Below are 14617 nucleotides of genomic sequence, written 5' to 3'. Positions count from 1 at the left end.
TCCTCTCTGAAGAAGGGGATGCAGAGAAATGGGGTGGAGCTGTAACCGTAAAAGACCTGCCCCCACTGGCCCACTTCTGCTACCTAGTTCCCATGTCCCAAAGGTCCCACGCTTCCTAAAATAGCACCATTATCTAGGGAGCACACGTTCGAACACGGGAGCCTGTAGGTGACATTTCAGATCCCAACCCTAGCAGTTATCATCGGGGCCGACTCCTTGAGAGTATGCTTAAAGTGAAAGTCATACACAGGCAATTGCCTTTGTCCCTTACATTTCACTACATTGCATTTCATTTATTACATTAGAGGTCCTAGGTTTGGTCTTGTGAATATGAGCAAAATCCCCTACCTTGCAAAAAATTCAAAAGCTATTTTCACTTTGTAGCTTGGGTTAGCAAAAAAAAAAAAAAAAAAAAAAATCTAAATACTATACTGCTTCTAAAGCCTGGGATAAAACCAGGAGTGTACCCTCTAAGGCTGGTATTATCCATGTCACAACAAGCGCCATACCCTCGGCTGAGACTCAGCCATCCGTAGCAACATCCTCAGACTTCACCTATCTAGAGATCCCTCTCTGGAGAACCTTTGCTGAGCCTGGTACACACAACTGCTTGTGTTCGGCTTTCAGCTTGGGCATTTTATATGACCCAACACAGCTCTGCAGCTCCAGTACAAGGAAACCCCCAAACCAGTGGAAGCAATAGAAACCATTTGGCAAATGTCTCAGGGAGGAATGAATCAATTTGTTTAAGAAAAAGTAAAATAGAATTCCCCAAGGATTTAACTGAGGAAAAATCTCAGAAAGCATGTTTTCTGGTGAGGAGAGAGGTTATTGAAAAGTAACTCTGATTTTTTTTTTCTTTCAAGACAGGGTTTCTCTGTGTAGCCCTGGCTATCTTGAAACTTAATCTGTAGACTGCTAGGCTGGCCTTGAACACAGAAATTTGCCTTCTGAGTGCTGGGATTGAAGGCACGTGCCACCATCACCTGGCTGTAACTGACTTTTTAACCTTCTGATTTTCACTAGAGGAATCCCTACTGGCTCTGCTAGAGAAGTGTCTCCTTAGGGTTTCTATGGCTGTGATGAAACACCATGACCAAAGAGCAAGTTGGGGAGGAAAGGGTTTAGTCAGTTTATATTTCCACATCGTTGTTCATCACCAAAGGAAGTCGGGACAGGAACCTGGAGACAGGAGCTGATGCAGAGGCCATGGAGGGGAGCTGCTTACTGGCTTACTTCCCCTGGTTTGCTCAGTCTGCTTTTGTTTTTTAATAGAACCCAGGACCAACAGCCCAGGGATGGCACTACTCACAGTGGGCCCTCCCCAACTGGTCACTAATTGAAAAAAAATAAAACACAAAAAACAAACAAACAAACGCCTTACAGCTTGATCTCATGGAAGCATTTCCTCAGCTGAGGCTCCTTCTTGATGATTCTAGCTTGTGTCAATTGACCCACAAAACCAGCCAGGACAAGAAGGGAAAGTGGGCATCTCACCTTAAGTCATTTTTGCCATCTGACTCCTATCCCCATGCTCCTAAAGACTCCCCTAAAGGCTTCTGAAGAAACTTGATCCTATAGGAACACAAGTAAGAGTAACTCAAAGCACTAATGACCAAACCGAGTGTAGGTTTGGAGTCTGACATAGATAACTCATTGTATTCATAAATAGACTATACAAGGCCAAATGTCCTCATTACCCATGGGCCCCACAGGAAACACATAATAAGGTCCTGGATTTTCTATAGAAGGACAATAAATACACCGGCACTTGAAATTGTCTACCTGGTAGTTTGGAAAGAAATGCTGCTGCCCTACCCCTGGGTTTCTTATCTTTCTCAGCCCCATACTCCCAGGTGAGAGGACAGGGTCAAAGGTTGTCTCAAGTGGTCATCTGTTCCTCACCCAGCACAGAAGGTGCATGATACAACATGGTTTATAAAGCGTTAATCTCCACTGAGTTCAGTTGTTTTGACTGCTGCCTTGTCCCTACAGGTAAAAACTGTTCCTTGCTGAATGGTGGCTGTGAGGGGCCATGCCGTGATACCCCCTGGGGTGTCCAGTGTTCCTGCACATCAGGGTGGCAGTTACAGCCTGATGGATGGAGCTGTGGAGGTCAGAGCTCACCTGGGCTCATTCTTTAGAAACATTCTTATCGTGGCGACATGTACACATGCATTTTTAGCATTTTAGCTGTTTTAATTGTCCTGTTGTTGATGTTTACATTTATAATGTACATCTGTCACCACCATGCATTTCTCAATCTTTTCATCATTCCAAACAGAAATTCTCTGTCTATGTAACAATAACTCCCTATGCCCCTCTGTGAATTTGTGTATTCTACGGCCCGCCACAGAAGTGGGGTCACATATTGTCCTTTTGTGTGTCATATATCTCTGGAGTTCATCTATGTGTCAGTGTTCCCTTCCTTTTAAAGATTGAATGTAATTCTATCTTATGCTTATTTATGTTTGTACTGAATTTTACCTATTTCGCCATTAATGGTGCATTTAGGTTGTTTCTGCTTGTGTGTATGTGTGTGTGTGTGTGTGTGTGTGTGTGTGTGTGTGTGTGTGATCGTGAACAACACTAGCATGGCTATTGCTGTAGGAATATAAATTTGAACCCCCGTGGAATGGTTGGAGCACACGTATTTCCACCAGGAACAAAATTCTAATTTCCTTGTCGATTCTAATTATTATTCTAGTTTGTGGGAATTACAAGCCAAATATTGACCAAAGACAAAGTACTAAGTGTAGTGTCCTACCTTATGGAGTTCACAGAATTTCTGTCCTTGAACAAATATCCTTGTTACTTCATGGCCAATCCCCAGGTCTCTGCAACCAAGGCTGGACAGATTGTGGACTTAAAGTATGTTGTATTTTTTTAAATTCACTTGTCCCTTTTAGCTGACCTTCTCCAGGCCATTCAGCCCTCAGTTTTCATTTCTCTCTTTTGTAAAATGGGATTATGGAACAGGATGACTAAATTATAATTTACATGTCCTCATTATTCTTAATAATATGAAAAACATATGACTGGTAACCTGTAACACCTATCTATAAATACAGGATGATAATTTAGGTTGAAATGTAACACAAGAATAGAGGATCTGCTGTGTTGAATGTGTTCACATGCAAGATAGGCTGAGCTCTGCTCTGAGCTGTATCGCTATACTGAGACTTTTCTTCATGATGGACCTGCAGGCCTACCCGCCTGAGAAGGCTATATAGAAACTTTCAAATCATGTCCTACAATGGCTTTTATATTAAGATGTCATCAAGAGATGTTATGAACCTACTTTGAAGTTCATTACTTATAATTAAAATCAAATAGATTGTAGTAATTAAACTTAATTCATCTTATTGTTTAAATTAAACCAATACTTTGTTATTAGATTTATTAATTCTTAATTAGAAGCTGGTCATGGCCCTCAGAAGCATCCAGGTAGAGTTGCTACATACTTTTTGGGTTCTGATTCATGGCAAGGCTTGGCTGGTTATGAGCTTGACTGTAGCTATGCATCAATGGGACTGAAAAGCATTATGACCTAGGTTTGTGTGGTTTAGGAGGAATAATGTTTTCCTAAAACATCCCCCAGGGAACCATTTTCCTTCCTATTACAGATACATAAATCTCTCACAGTGTTGTCGTTTAGCTGATGAAGAGTTCTATTTGTCTCATGTAGTACGGGATAGAATTGAACTTACAAAGTAGTTGAACATGAACTCGAACTCCTGATTTTCCTGTTTCTGTCTCCCCAGTACTAGGTTAATGGGTGAGTGTCACCAAGCTTAGTTTGTGACCATAGGCTCTGCAAACCAATTGTACCTTAGCTCAGTTTGTTATCATGTCTGTGAACATGTCCTTCTCCATCCTCTTAGATGAAACATTCTGTGGCATGAATAGTGAACTCTAGGCCCTGACACCTGTCATTCCGAAACAGATTCTGATGTGACTGGCAGATGTCTAGCCTAAGAATGTTGCTGGATTCACACAAATTGTGTTTCATGCCAGCCAAACATCAGGGTTCCCTGTCCTGAAGCTTCTGCTAATTTATATCCACACAAATGGGAACTCCGTAGTGAGTCAGTAACTCTTGTGCACCAAAATACTGAAGCTCTAATTCCTGAGTCATTTCTAACTTAGGACTCTCTGTCATCAGATGTAGACGAGTGCTCTCTGGCATATGGTCCTTGTAGCCAACTATGTCAGAACACACCGGGCTCTTATTCCTGTGGCTGTATTCAAGGTCATCAGCTCTACAATGGCACAGACTGTCGAGTTACAGGTGAGTTCTATAATCAAAGCAAGCCCAGTTTCTGCTCTGTTCTTAACAGTAATTATAGAGGAAAGTGACCCTGATTATTTATTTTAAGGGTTAGTACTAGATGTGATGCTTTTCATTCCAAAGAAGCTGCTACTGTGATAGACATTGCCTAACTAGAATGTCAATTGCATTGAGTGTCTTTAAGATGACATAGGTACTCTGCAGGCAATAGAATTAGGTGCTTCAGATAATCAACCAGTTGAGTTTTAATTTGACCCATGCTCCTTTACCTCGGGGCTTCTCACATGTGACTACTATGTGACAAGCATGTGTTAGAGTTCTGTCTAGGTGAGCAACTGAATCTGAAATCAAGTAAGGCAAGAATGTTCCAACAATTAGCTTTAAAGTTCTGGGATTAGGGAAAGGAGGCACCAAGACAGCTCACAAATCTCCTCGAAGTGTGCTCAGCCTGTGCTTTAGGAATAAGCAGACTTAGGTATAGAAGAAGGAATAACAACTGTAGTTAAAGGGAAGGATGTAAAAGAAAGCTCCAGAATAATTTGTTACTATCTTCCTTCTACTGCAGATGATGATGTTAAAATTCTCATAGCAGCAGATAAAGAACTTGGTATCCTGCACCGAAGAACAGGTGTCTATGAGATGCTGATCCCTGTAAAATCAAGGCCCAGTTCTGTTGCTTATGACCTGAACAGAAACATGTACTTTTGGGTAGATAAAGTCTTGAATGTGTTCACCTTTGGGAAGCCGAACTCTGTTCCCCTCTACCCAGGTATGTTCTTTGGCATTAACATTTAACTTCTTATAGCTTCTTATGTTACTGATACAAAATCCCTGGGATTGCCCACCTTAAATAAGAGAAAAGTTTTTTTTTGAGTTCAAATTTTTTGGGGTGGTCAATTAGCCGCATATCATGGTGGAAGTGTAGGGGAGAAAGCTGCTTACTCCATGACAGCTGGGAAGCAAAGGGAGAGAGGACAAGAACATCATCCTATATTTACCTTCAAGTGGACCCTCCCAATGAACTAAAACATCATATTAGACCCCTCATTGAAAGGTTTCTACCACCTGCAAACAATAATGCTCACAAGGTATTAGGGGACCAAAGGGAACCAAGCCTTTAACCTATTGGCTCTTTGTGATACATCCCATGTTCAACTCACAACTTTATTTAAGCATACTGTAAGAAGTATCTATACCTATATCTGATCTATATCCATAGATGGGCAAGCTTTTATGACTTATCTGTTATGAAGCGTAAGAATATATAAAATCCCAATGTGAGACACATATGTGGTGGGCTGACTCAATAAGAGCATCATAGAACATTGCTTGTTATGTGCATGAGAGTGCTTTTTTATTTAAATTTTTTTTTGCATACCAACCCCTCTTCCCCCTCCCTCGCTTTCTTCCACTCCCTTCCACCTCCCCCTCATCCCACCCCCATCCACTCCTCATAGGGGGTAAGGCCTCCCTTGGGTAGTCAACACAGTCTGGCATACCAAGTTGGGGCAGGAACAAGCTCCCCTACCCCGCCCCCCACCATCATGGCTGAGTAAGGCATTGTACCATAGGAAATGGGCTCTAAAAAGCCAGTTTGTGTACCTGGGATAATCCTGGTCTCATTGTCAGGGGACCCACAAACACATCAAGACACACAACTGTCATCCACATTCAGAGGGCCTAGTTCAGTCCCATGCAGGCTCCCCAGCTATCAGTCCAGAGTCCCTGAGCTCCCAATAGCTTGGATCAGCTATTTTTGTGGTTTTCCCCATCATGATCCTGACCCCTCCTCCATCTCTTGCTCTTGTAATCCCTCCTCCATCTCTTCAACTGAACTCCAGGAGCTCAGCCCAGTGCTTGGCTGTGGGTCTCTGCATCTGCTTCCATCAGTCACTGGGTGCAGGTTCAATGATAACAATTAGAGTGGACACCAATCTGAGTGCAGGGGAAAGCTAATTCAAGCACCCTGTCCGCCATTGCTATGACTCTTTTTTTTTTTTTTTTAAAGATTTATTTATTTATTATGTATACAGAAGAGGGCGCCAGATCTCATTACAGATGGTTGTGAGCCACCATGTGGTTGCTGGGAATTGAACTCAGGACCTTTGGAAGAGCAGTCGGTGCTCTTAACCTCTGAGCCATCTCTCCAGCCCCCATTGCTATGACTCTTAGCTGGCGATATCCTTTTGAGTTCTTGGTGATTTCCCTAGTTTCATATTTCTCCCTAATGCCTTAATGGTTCACTCTGTCAAGATATCTCTTTCATTGCACTCTTTCTCCATCCCTCCCCGAACTTGGCCATCTTGAACCCTCATGTTCCCAACTCCCATCCCCTCCCCTCTACTTTTCCCTCTGAGTTTACCCAGAAGATCTTAACCCTTTCTCCTTCCTGGGTCAATCCATGCATGTCCCTCTTAGGGTCCTCTCAGAGAGTGCTTTTAAGAAGTATATAAATCTTGGGATGTAGCCTTAAGCCAGAGCCTTCCCATCACTAGGTATTTGAACCCAGGTCTTAACTCCCTTGGCCTGCCTCTCTAAGATAAGGACACTAGCCAGAATATGTCTCACTAGGTAAGGGTGGGGATTAACCAGGTGGCACAATGAAGAAGAGCATGGCGCAGCAAGCATGGTGGCAGACAGAGTGACTCCCAGAGCCCTCTGGGGTGACCAGTGTCTGAGCTGAGGCCACACACTCTCATTCTTTGCTTGTGCTTCTCCTTGGGTCCTCCATGCATGTTAGAGACTCCATGGAATACCCCTGGCCGTTATTCCCTGCATCCTCTCTGCCCCATCGTATAGAGCCAAATCAGTTGTTGAAGAGTCGTGTCCAAGACTGTTTTCAAGGTAAGCACAGGCATGGGAAACTGCAGGCGTAACTCTGTCTCCTGTCAGCAGAACTTCCTCCCGTGAGCAGTATTTCTCTGGACTGGTTCACGGGACACTTGTACTGGGCTAGTAGCTCTGCGAGGGTCATCTGTGCTGGCTTAATTGATGGCAGAGGCTACGTCAAAATCTTGGAAAAGGATCTCGTGCCAGAGGAGCTAGTGGTGTTTCCTGCAAAGAAGTAAGTGGAGTGATTCTCTTGGCATGTACCCCCGAAATCTCTTGGCACTTTACATACTTACGAAGAACGCACGCCAGCCTTAAGATTTCATTTGTGCCACAACATTCTTATTTGTACATATTAGACTGAATTTCGTGCAGCCCAACTTTCCCCGCCTGATGAACATGGGAGCTGAGCTCCGCAGCTTTGGGTAGCAGGACAGAGACAAAGCTCACTGGAGAGAGCTAAGGGGGTTGTTAAGAAGAGTATGTGTGCGCACGTGAGGGCATTTTTGAAAACCGTGTATTCCTGCTGCTTGCAGGTATTTGTATTGGGTAAATCGAGGCAAGAATGGAGTGAAGACCGTTGAGACCGCAGGAATGGATGGCTCTGACAGAAAGGTACTGGCAGTGGTGACCACAGAGGAGCCTTTAGGACTGACACTGGACCACGTGACTGGCAGACTCTACTGGATCCGTGGCTTTAAAGAGGTACTATAGATAGGCCCGGAAGAAATGGGGACTCTCTTTTTGCTAGGAGTCGGGAATGGGTCTATAGATATGCACACTCTTCTCTGTGTCTAGCATTAACTTCACAAAGTAATTTGTGTTGCAAAAACAAGAAAGGCAAGGTTTAATTGCAGAGCGTCTTTGAGTAGAGCAGACTGTCCCAACAGCTTGGGAGACTGGGTGTGCTTTTCTTCTTCTTTTTTATGTACTCTATAGCCCAACAGTGCTAAATTTCTGCAGTTATAAAGGTTATGATTTATGTTGTACCCATGATACAAGATGTTTTTTTTAAGATTTCTGGGAACTTCCATAGAAGCGTATGGTTACTTAGGCACTTTGGAGCCCTGTACTCAGATTTCCAAGGCCTAATGTTGCAGTTTATAACATCCCAATTTGGGAAGTGACAAGCGAAAAGGTCATTATGACATAGTGACTAAAAGCAGAGGCTCCCAGTCTGGTGATCCACATTTTCAAGTCTCATTTCCTCGTTGTGATTTTAGGCTGATTAGGATGCTTCTGTGAGCATTCATCGCTCTCTCTGGGAGTACATAAAACACCCACCTTTTGCAGCAATCAGAGGACAGAGCGAATAGCATTGGTACCATGTCTGGATGTAGAGCACCTGGGATAGTAACTAAAGTCTGAACGAGAACCACTCAGTTGTACTGACTTCGACCGTAGACTCCACAATCTTAGATGAATTCCTCCCTATCGCCTTGATGTCACGGGGATATTTAATCAGTGTCCAGGAATCCCTGGTGACAGTCACATCAGCAGCGCTGGCTGATGCTATCTCTAACTCACAGGACTCTAATCCTTCAGTCCATAGAGACAATGAAAGTGGATGGCAGTGGGAGGTACGCCTTTCCTGGGATATTTGTGGAAGATGAAGACCCCGTTGGCTTGGCTGTGTTTGAGAACGCTTTCTTCTGGGCAAACCAAACTCAACTGATTCGTACCTCACCCAGCAGTCCAAAGGAGAGAGAGGTGTTGCTCCGTGCCTCTGTGTCTGCCCTCTCAGTCCTCCACAAGTCCCAGCAACCCAAGAGTAAGTGAACCACTTGCTTCTGAATTGCTGAGATGGCAACCGCCCAAGATGAGACTTCAGCCCATGGTCGAAACTTGCTGTTTTGAGGCAGGGATGTGTTCTAGTCTCTTCTCCTTCCAGTTGTACATAGGACTTGTAAGTATGGGGAGCAGATCAAAGGCACCATGGGGAAGCTCATTCCAAATCCAGTGCCCTGTCCCTGACTAGAGCGTCTGCTGGACTTTTTAGGATCTGGGCCATTGAAAATATAAGCTCTGGGCTGGAGAGTTGGCTCAGCAGTTAAGAGCACCAGCTGCTCTTCCAGAGGGCCCAAGTTCAATCCTCATCACCTGATTTGTGGCTCACAACTGTCTGTAACTCCAACATGAAGGGGATCCAATGCCCTCTTCTGACCTCCTCAGGCACCAGGCACATATATGGTGCACATGCATACATGTGGGCAAAACACTTATACACAAAAAGTAATAACATAAGTAAATCTTAAAAAATAATTAAGAAAAAGAACACATAAGCTGTCCACAGAGGGTGGGGATTATAACCAATGATGTATGGACTAATAAGGGGAAATGGAACAAAGCCTGGTATCTGGCTTCTAGACGGAAATCAGAACTTCACCAGGGAAGAATTAAAAGCCTTTGTTAACATGAATTGTACATCATAGTCAACTCAGATGCTGCTGTGTAATGTGTCTTTTTATTTATTTTTATTTTTTGTTTTTTATGAGACAAGGTCTCTTTATGTAGTTCCGGCTGTCCTGGAACTCAGTGTGTAGACAAGGCTGGTCTTGTACTCACACCTCTGCCTCCTGAGTGCTGGGATCAAAGGCATGCATCACCACACCATGCTAAGTGTGTCTTAGAAACTAACCATGGTGGAGAATACAGATCCCTGTAAGGGAGTCCCCCAGTAAACCAATGGGATACTCATTCTGCCTAAACTCCAAGGGAGCGGGTGCGGTTGGTTGAAGTTTGTTGGCCCTATTGTAAGACACATGGACACTTGTCTGACAGCCAATCAGTAGACCAGCATAGTTCAAAGGTCTTAAGGTAGACCATCTTACTTCTTCGCTACTGAGTTTTGAACGGTTTGGACAGAGAACCTGAAATGATGTCTCTTGGTTCCGTTTAAACAGGCAGACACTCCGTGTGTGTTCCAGGTTCTTGCAGTCACCTGTGCCTCCTGTCCCCCATCCATCCCAAGGGCTACAAGTGTGTCTGTCCAGAGGGACTGTTTCTTTTACCTTCTGGTACATGCAGCGGTAAGTTCCCTGGTGACATGGGTGCAGTTCAAGAAGACTTGCTCCAGGTTAGCCTGGACATAAGGCAGATTCCGTTTCTGAATCAACCGCTCTGTTCCAACAAGCTCCGTTGATGACCAGTTTGTTGTCAAAACAACTTGATTCCATTTCTGTTTGATTGTTTTGAGATCGGGTCTCACTGTGCATCCCTGAATGACAAAGAACTCACTAAATAGACTAGACAGGTCTTAAAAATCACAGAGTTCTTCCTGACCCTGCCTCCCAAGCGCTGGGATTAAAGGTGTGCCCCTCCATTCCCGGTCCCCTAGATTTAGTTTTGTGATAGTGCTAAACTACTTAACAAAAACCTAACGTTTAACCATTTTTAATTGTATGGTGACATGAGATGCTTTCATGTTTCTGTGCAACCTCCACCAAGATCCATGTCAGAACTTCTTCATCTTCCCAAATGATACTCTTTGCAACTTCAACATTAATTCTACTCACTTTCCCCTGCCAATCACCATTTTATTTTCTGACTGTGTGGACTTGCCTCTTCTAGGAACCATATTTGGTGCAGTTGTAGGATATTTGACCCTGGTGTAGTTCAGTTAGAATAGCATCTTTGATGCTTGTCTTAGTTAGGGTTTCTATTGCTGTGATAAAATACCACGACCAAAAACAAGTTGGGGAGGAAAGGGTTTATTTGGCTTACATTTCCATTTTGCTGTTCATCATCAAAGGAAGTCAGGACAGGAACTCAAACAGGGCAGGAACCAGGAGGCGGGAGCTGATGCAGAGGTCATGGAGGGGTGCTGCTTACTGGCTTGCTTCCCATGGCTTGCTCAGCCTGCTTTCTTATAGAACCCAAGACCAGCAGCCCAGGGCTGGCCCCACCCACCAATGGCTGGACCCTCCCCCATTGCTCACTCTCTCGTGGAGGCATTTCCTCAACTGAGGGTCTTTCCTCTCTGGTGACTCCGGCTTGTGTCAAGTTGACACACAAAACGAGCCATTACAATGTTATAACTCTATGTTCTAGCATGTGATCGAATCTCATACACACACCCTTTGGACTTTTTAAACAGGTCTGGACATCCAATCTGGGGTGGCTTTGCATTTACTCTGAGGCTTGTGCTGGCCCCAAACTCCCAATCTTTGTGCCTCGGCTTCCTGAGTGTTGTGATCACCAGTGTGCCCCACAACTCCTGACTTCGTCCTATTTATTTTTCAGTTTTGTTTGTTACATTGTGAGAAGGAGCGTATGTGCACTGCCATGTGCGTGTGCCCATCAGAGGACAGGTTGGTGAGCTGGTTCTGTCCCTCCACCTTTCTGTGGGCCACAGGGATGGAACTCAGACTCTCAGGCTTGCATGCCAGGCACACTTGTACCCGCCGAGTCTTTTCACTCCTCACGATTCCTTCTGAAGGATAAGTGATATTCTACTTCATGTATATAGTTCATGTATTACTGGAAAGGTGGATTGGATTTTTTGTATATAGTTCATCTATTACTGGACAGTTGAATTGGATTTTTAAGGCATAAAATAGCAAGTATAATTCAGGTTTACATGAAAATTTTATAAGTAAATTAATAGAAGAAATGTCTCCTATGATCCCTATTACATATCCTAATTTCATTTTTTAAGCAGAGTCTCTGCTTGGACACTGTTTTAGTCTGGTATTGTTAACACAAATTCTCCACATTGCTGTTTTATTGCCAAGATATTTAAGTCTATACCATCTATTGACTACTTCTACCCAACCTATGTGGCTTTTAAAACTAGAACATGAAATTTTTTTAAATTTTTATTTAAAAAATTTTTTTTTTCACTTTACATTCCAACCATAGTTCCCTCTCCCTCTCTTCCTCCCTCTCCCCCACACCCCACCTTACCTCTCCTCCACTTCTCAAAGAGGATAAGGCCAGCTGTCTCTGTGGGTTTCCCCATCATGATTGGATAAAAGTTTTAAGAAGAATAAATCATGTAAATATGTTTGTGCTCCAACTTATTTTTAAAAACACAGTTCACAGGGCCAGCTTTAAATTAAACCAGGGTGGAATAAGCTGTAGTTGCTAAGTAATCAGCTCAGATTCAATTTTTAGCATTATATATTGTGTGCTGTTAAACCCACATACTCAATTTTTTTTTGAATAAGAGAAAAGCATTAAAAAATTCTTTAGTAACTGGGCAGCGATGATGCACACCTTTAAGCCCAGCACTCTGGAAGCAGAGACAGTCAGGTGTCTGAGCTCGAGGCCAGCCTGGTCTACAGAGTGAGTTCTAGGACAGTCAGGACTGCACAGAGAAACCCTGTCTCTGGGAAGAAAGAAAGAAAAAAACAAACAAACAAACAAATCTCTAGTATCAAGACATTATTAAGTCAAGGAGTGCAGCATCCCAGTGATTTGGCCTTTCCCTTCTGTGGAAAACCAGAAATATCCAATGCCTCAGGACAGCTAAGTAACACTGTCATTTGCCCAAACAACCTATGTCTTTAGAGGCTATGGTAGTCACGTGATCACGTGGTCATGTGCTGCAGAGGCAGGGATGTAAGACATTCATAAGGGTGCCTGAGCTTGAGATGAGGCTACTCTCAGAAGGGAACCCAGGATTCATCTGATAAATGGTCAAATAGCAAATCTCTCCCTTCCCTTCGTAGAATTAAAAGTTGTGTTTTCTTCTGGCAAACGTCTATACCTGTTGAAAGTCAGCTCTATGGGAACCGCTGTAGAGAGAACTCTAGTTGAGGAGCATGCTGGGAACCTCTACTTACTGGATATTGATTGGAAAAGGAACTTCGTCTATTGGTCAAATGCCCAGGGACATCTTGTTTATTCAGTTGGATATTCGGGACAGAAGCAAGAGATTTGGACCCAGCATACAGGTGAGCTATGGTAGCCATCTTGTTTTCTTCCCTTATTTTCTGGTTCTAAAATGCGTAGGGCCAAAAAAGTGTATCCGTCCCTAATCTGAATGTACTTTCATGCCAAAGACTAGGTATGACTAGTTGAATGTGATATCTGTTAGTGACCCATTGTTCTTAGGCATGACCAATGCCATCAGGGAAAATAGAGGTAGAAGAGGTTTTGTTTCATTTTGGGGGGTTGGTTTTTTTGTTTTGTGTTTTTTCAATGTTGCTTTCCTGGCCTTAAGTCAGGGAAGAATAGGAAAAAAAAAAAAAAAAGTCTTTCATTCTTCAGTTTTGCATTGCAGATTTTTCATACTCTAATTTAAAAGTCATTTGCAATGCAGATTTCAGAGAGAAAAAGCAAGATATTTTCTTAATATGGCAATATATACTTTCCCTTCCCACACTCCTAAATGCTGCACCTCACCCTCAAGCTCCCCTTATTCTGCCTAAATGTAGGCAACGTCTCCTTTGTAAAGAACTGAGACTCGAGCTCTGGGGTGAGTAAGTCGATTTCTGAGCATCTGTCCCTGTGTGCTTTGCCAAGTGCTAAGGCTAATGTCTCACTATGAGATGTGCCTTTGACACTTTCCTTGGGGTTGTACAGGACACCCAGAGGACTGGGTAAGTACAATGGCTGGTGAATAGCAACTTTTCATGCCCGAGTCAGAAAACATTCAGGACAACTAACCGTGACAGCACCTAACAGCTATCTGGGAGTTGCCTGATTGCAAATGTCTTCCCATTTATTGGAAATGCTACCTTCTCCCCGCCGGCTGGTCATCCTAATTGGCTTCTGTGTTGCAGTTATATCAAGGACTGCTGGTGTAATCTGAGCTGGCTCTATTGTGGAGCAGTGATGGCTTCCCATAACTATAATAAATGCCCAAGGTGATCAATTTGTAAAGAGAAAATTCGAACAGAACAAATAATGCATGAATGTAAGAAAACAAGTTTGTTTTAGCCCTTAGTCCGTTCAACTTTACTCACTGTTTTTAGACCTCTGGTAGTGGTACTGGATGCCAAGGGTGGGAAGTGAGTTGCAGACTTCAAATTCTCACCTCCAGGCCAAAGAGAAAAAGAAAGAAAAAGGAAGGGACTGGATACTCACAGACACTTTGAGGACACATATTCCCAGTTATCTGATTATCTCACATTGGTCCTCATCCATTAAAAGTCCCACAGCATCCCACAGGCTGGGCATCAAGGCACTAGCATATGAACCATAATGGGGTATTCAAGATCCAACCAAACTGGTGCAGTTGTTAAAAACATAGCAAAGACAACAGTATTATTCCTGCTAGCCAGATGTGTTCATGAATTATGTGGCCTCCTTAAACCCATCAGTACAGTTAAATGTCCTGATATCATTGTTTTCTATTGGGTTCATTACTCTTATGCTAAAGTGGAAAACTGAGGTGAAGAAAAAAATCCAGTTAAAAATTCTTAGTGAAAAAAATGAGAGGACTTCATAGCCTATCTCTTTAAGTACCAATGTTCCATTCAAAAGGATCCTGTGAACTTGGAAAGTAGCTTTTAGACCTCAAGTCTGCAAAGGGCAAAGATGAAATCCATC

At 43.3% G+C, this 14617-nt stretch overlaps 1 protein-coding gene across 1 annotated transcript in view; it reads left to right on the top strand.

Annotated features, from left to right (window-relative positions):
- LOC107400827 (low-density lipoprotein receptor-related protein 2-like) overlaps positions 1-14617 on the top strand; it is a 49964-nt gene that overhangs the window by 7962 nt on the left and 27385 nt on the right. The window contains exons 6-13 of the mRNA XM_076553520.1: positions 1996-2115; positions 4166-4291; positions 4857-5060; positions 7187-7355; positions 7657-7825; positions 8666-8891; positions 10024-10149; positions 12793-13017. Of these exons, the coding sequence (XP_076409635.1) occupies positions 1996-2115; positions 4166-4291; positions 4857-5060; positions 7187-7355; positions 7657-7825; positions 8666-8891; positions 10024-10149; positions 12793-13017 (1365 nt within the window). The remainder of the gene's footprint in view (positions 1-1995; positions 2116-4165; positions 4292-4856; positions 5061-7186; positions 7356-7656; positions 7826-8665; positions 8892-10023; positions 10150-12792; positions 13018-14617) is intronic.

The sequence above is a fragment of the Peromyscus maniculatus genome, chromosome 17 (assembly GCF_049852395.1).
Source record: "Peromyscus maniculatus bairdii isolate BWxNUB_F1_BW_parent chromosome 17, HU_Pman_BW_mat_3.1, whole genome shotgun sequence".
NCBI classification, from domain to species: domain Eukaryota; kingdom Metazoa; phylum Chordata; class Mammalia; order Rodentia; family Cricetidae; genus Peromyscus; species Peromyscus maniculatus.
This window is presented reverse-complemented; position numbering and strand designations above follow the sequence as displayed.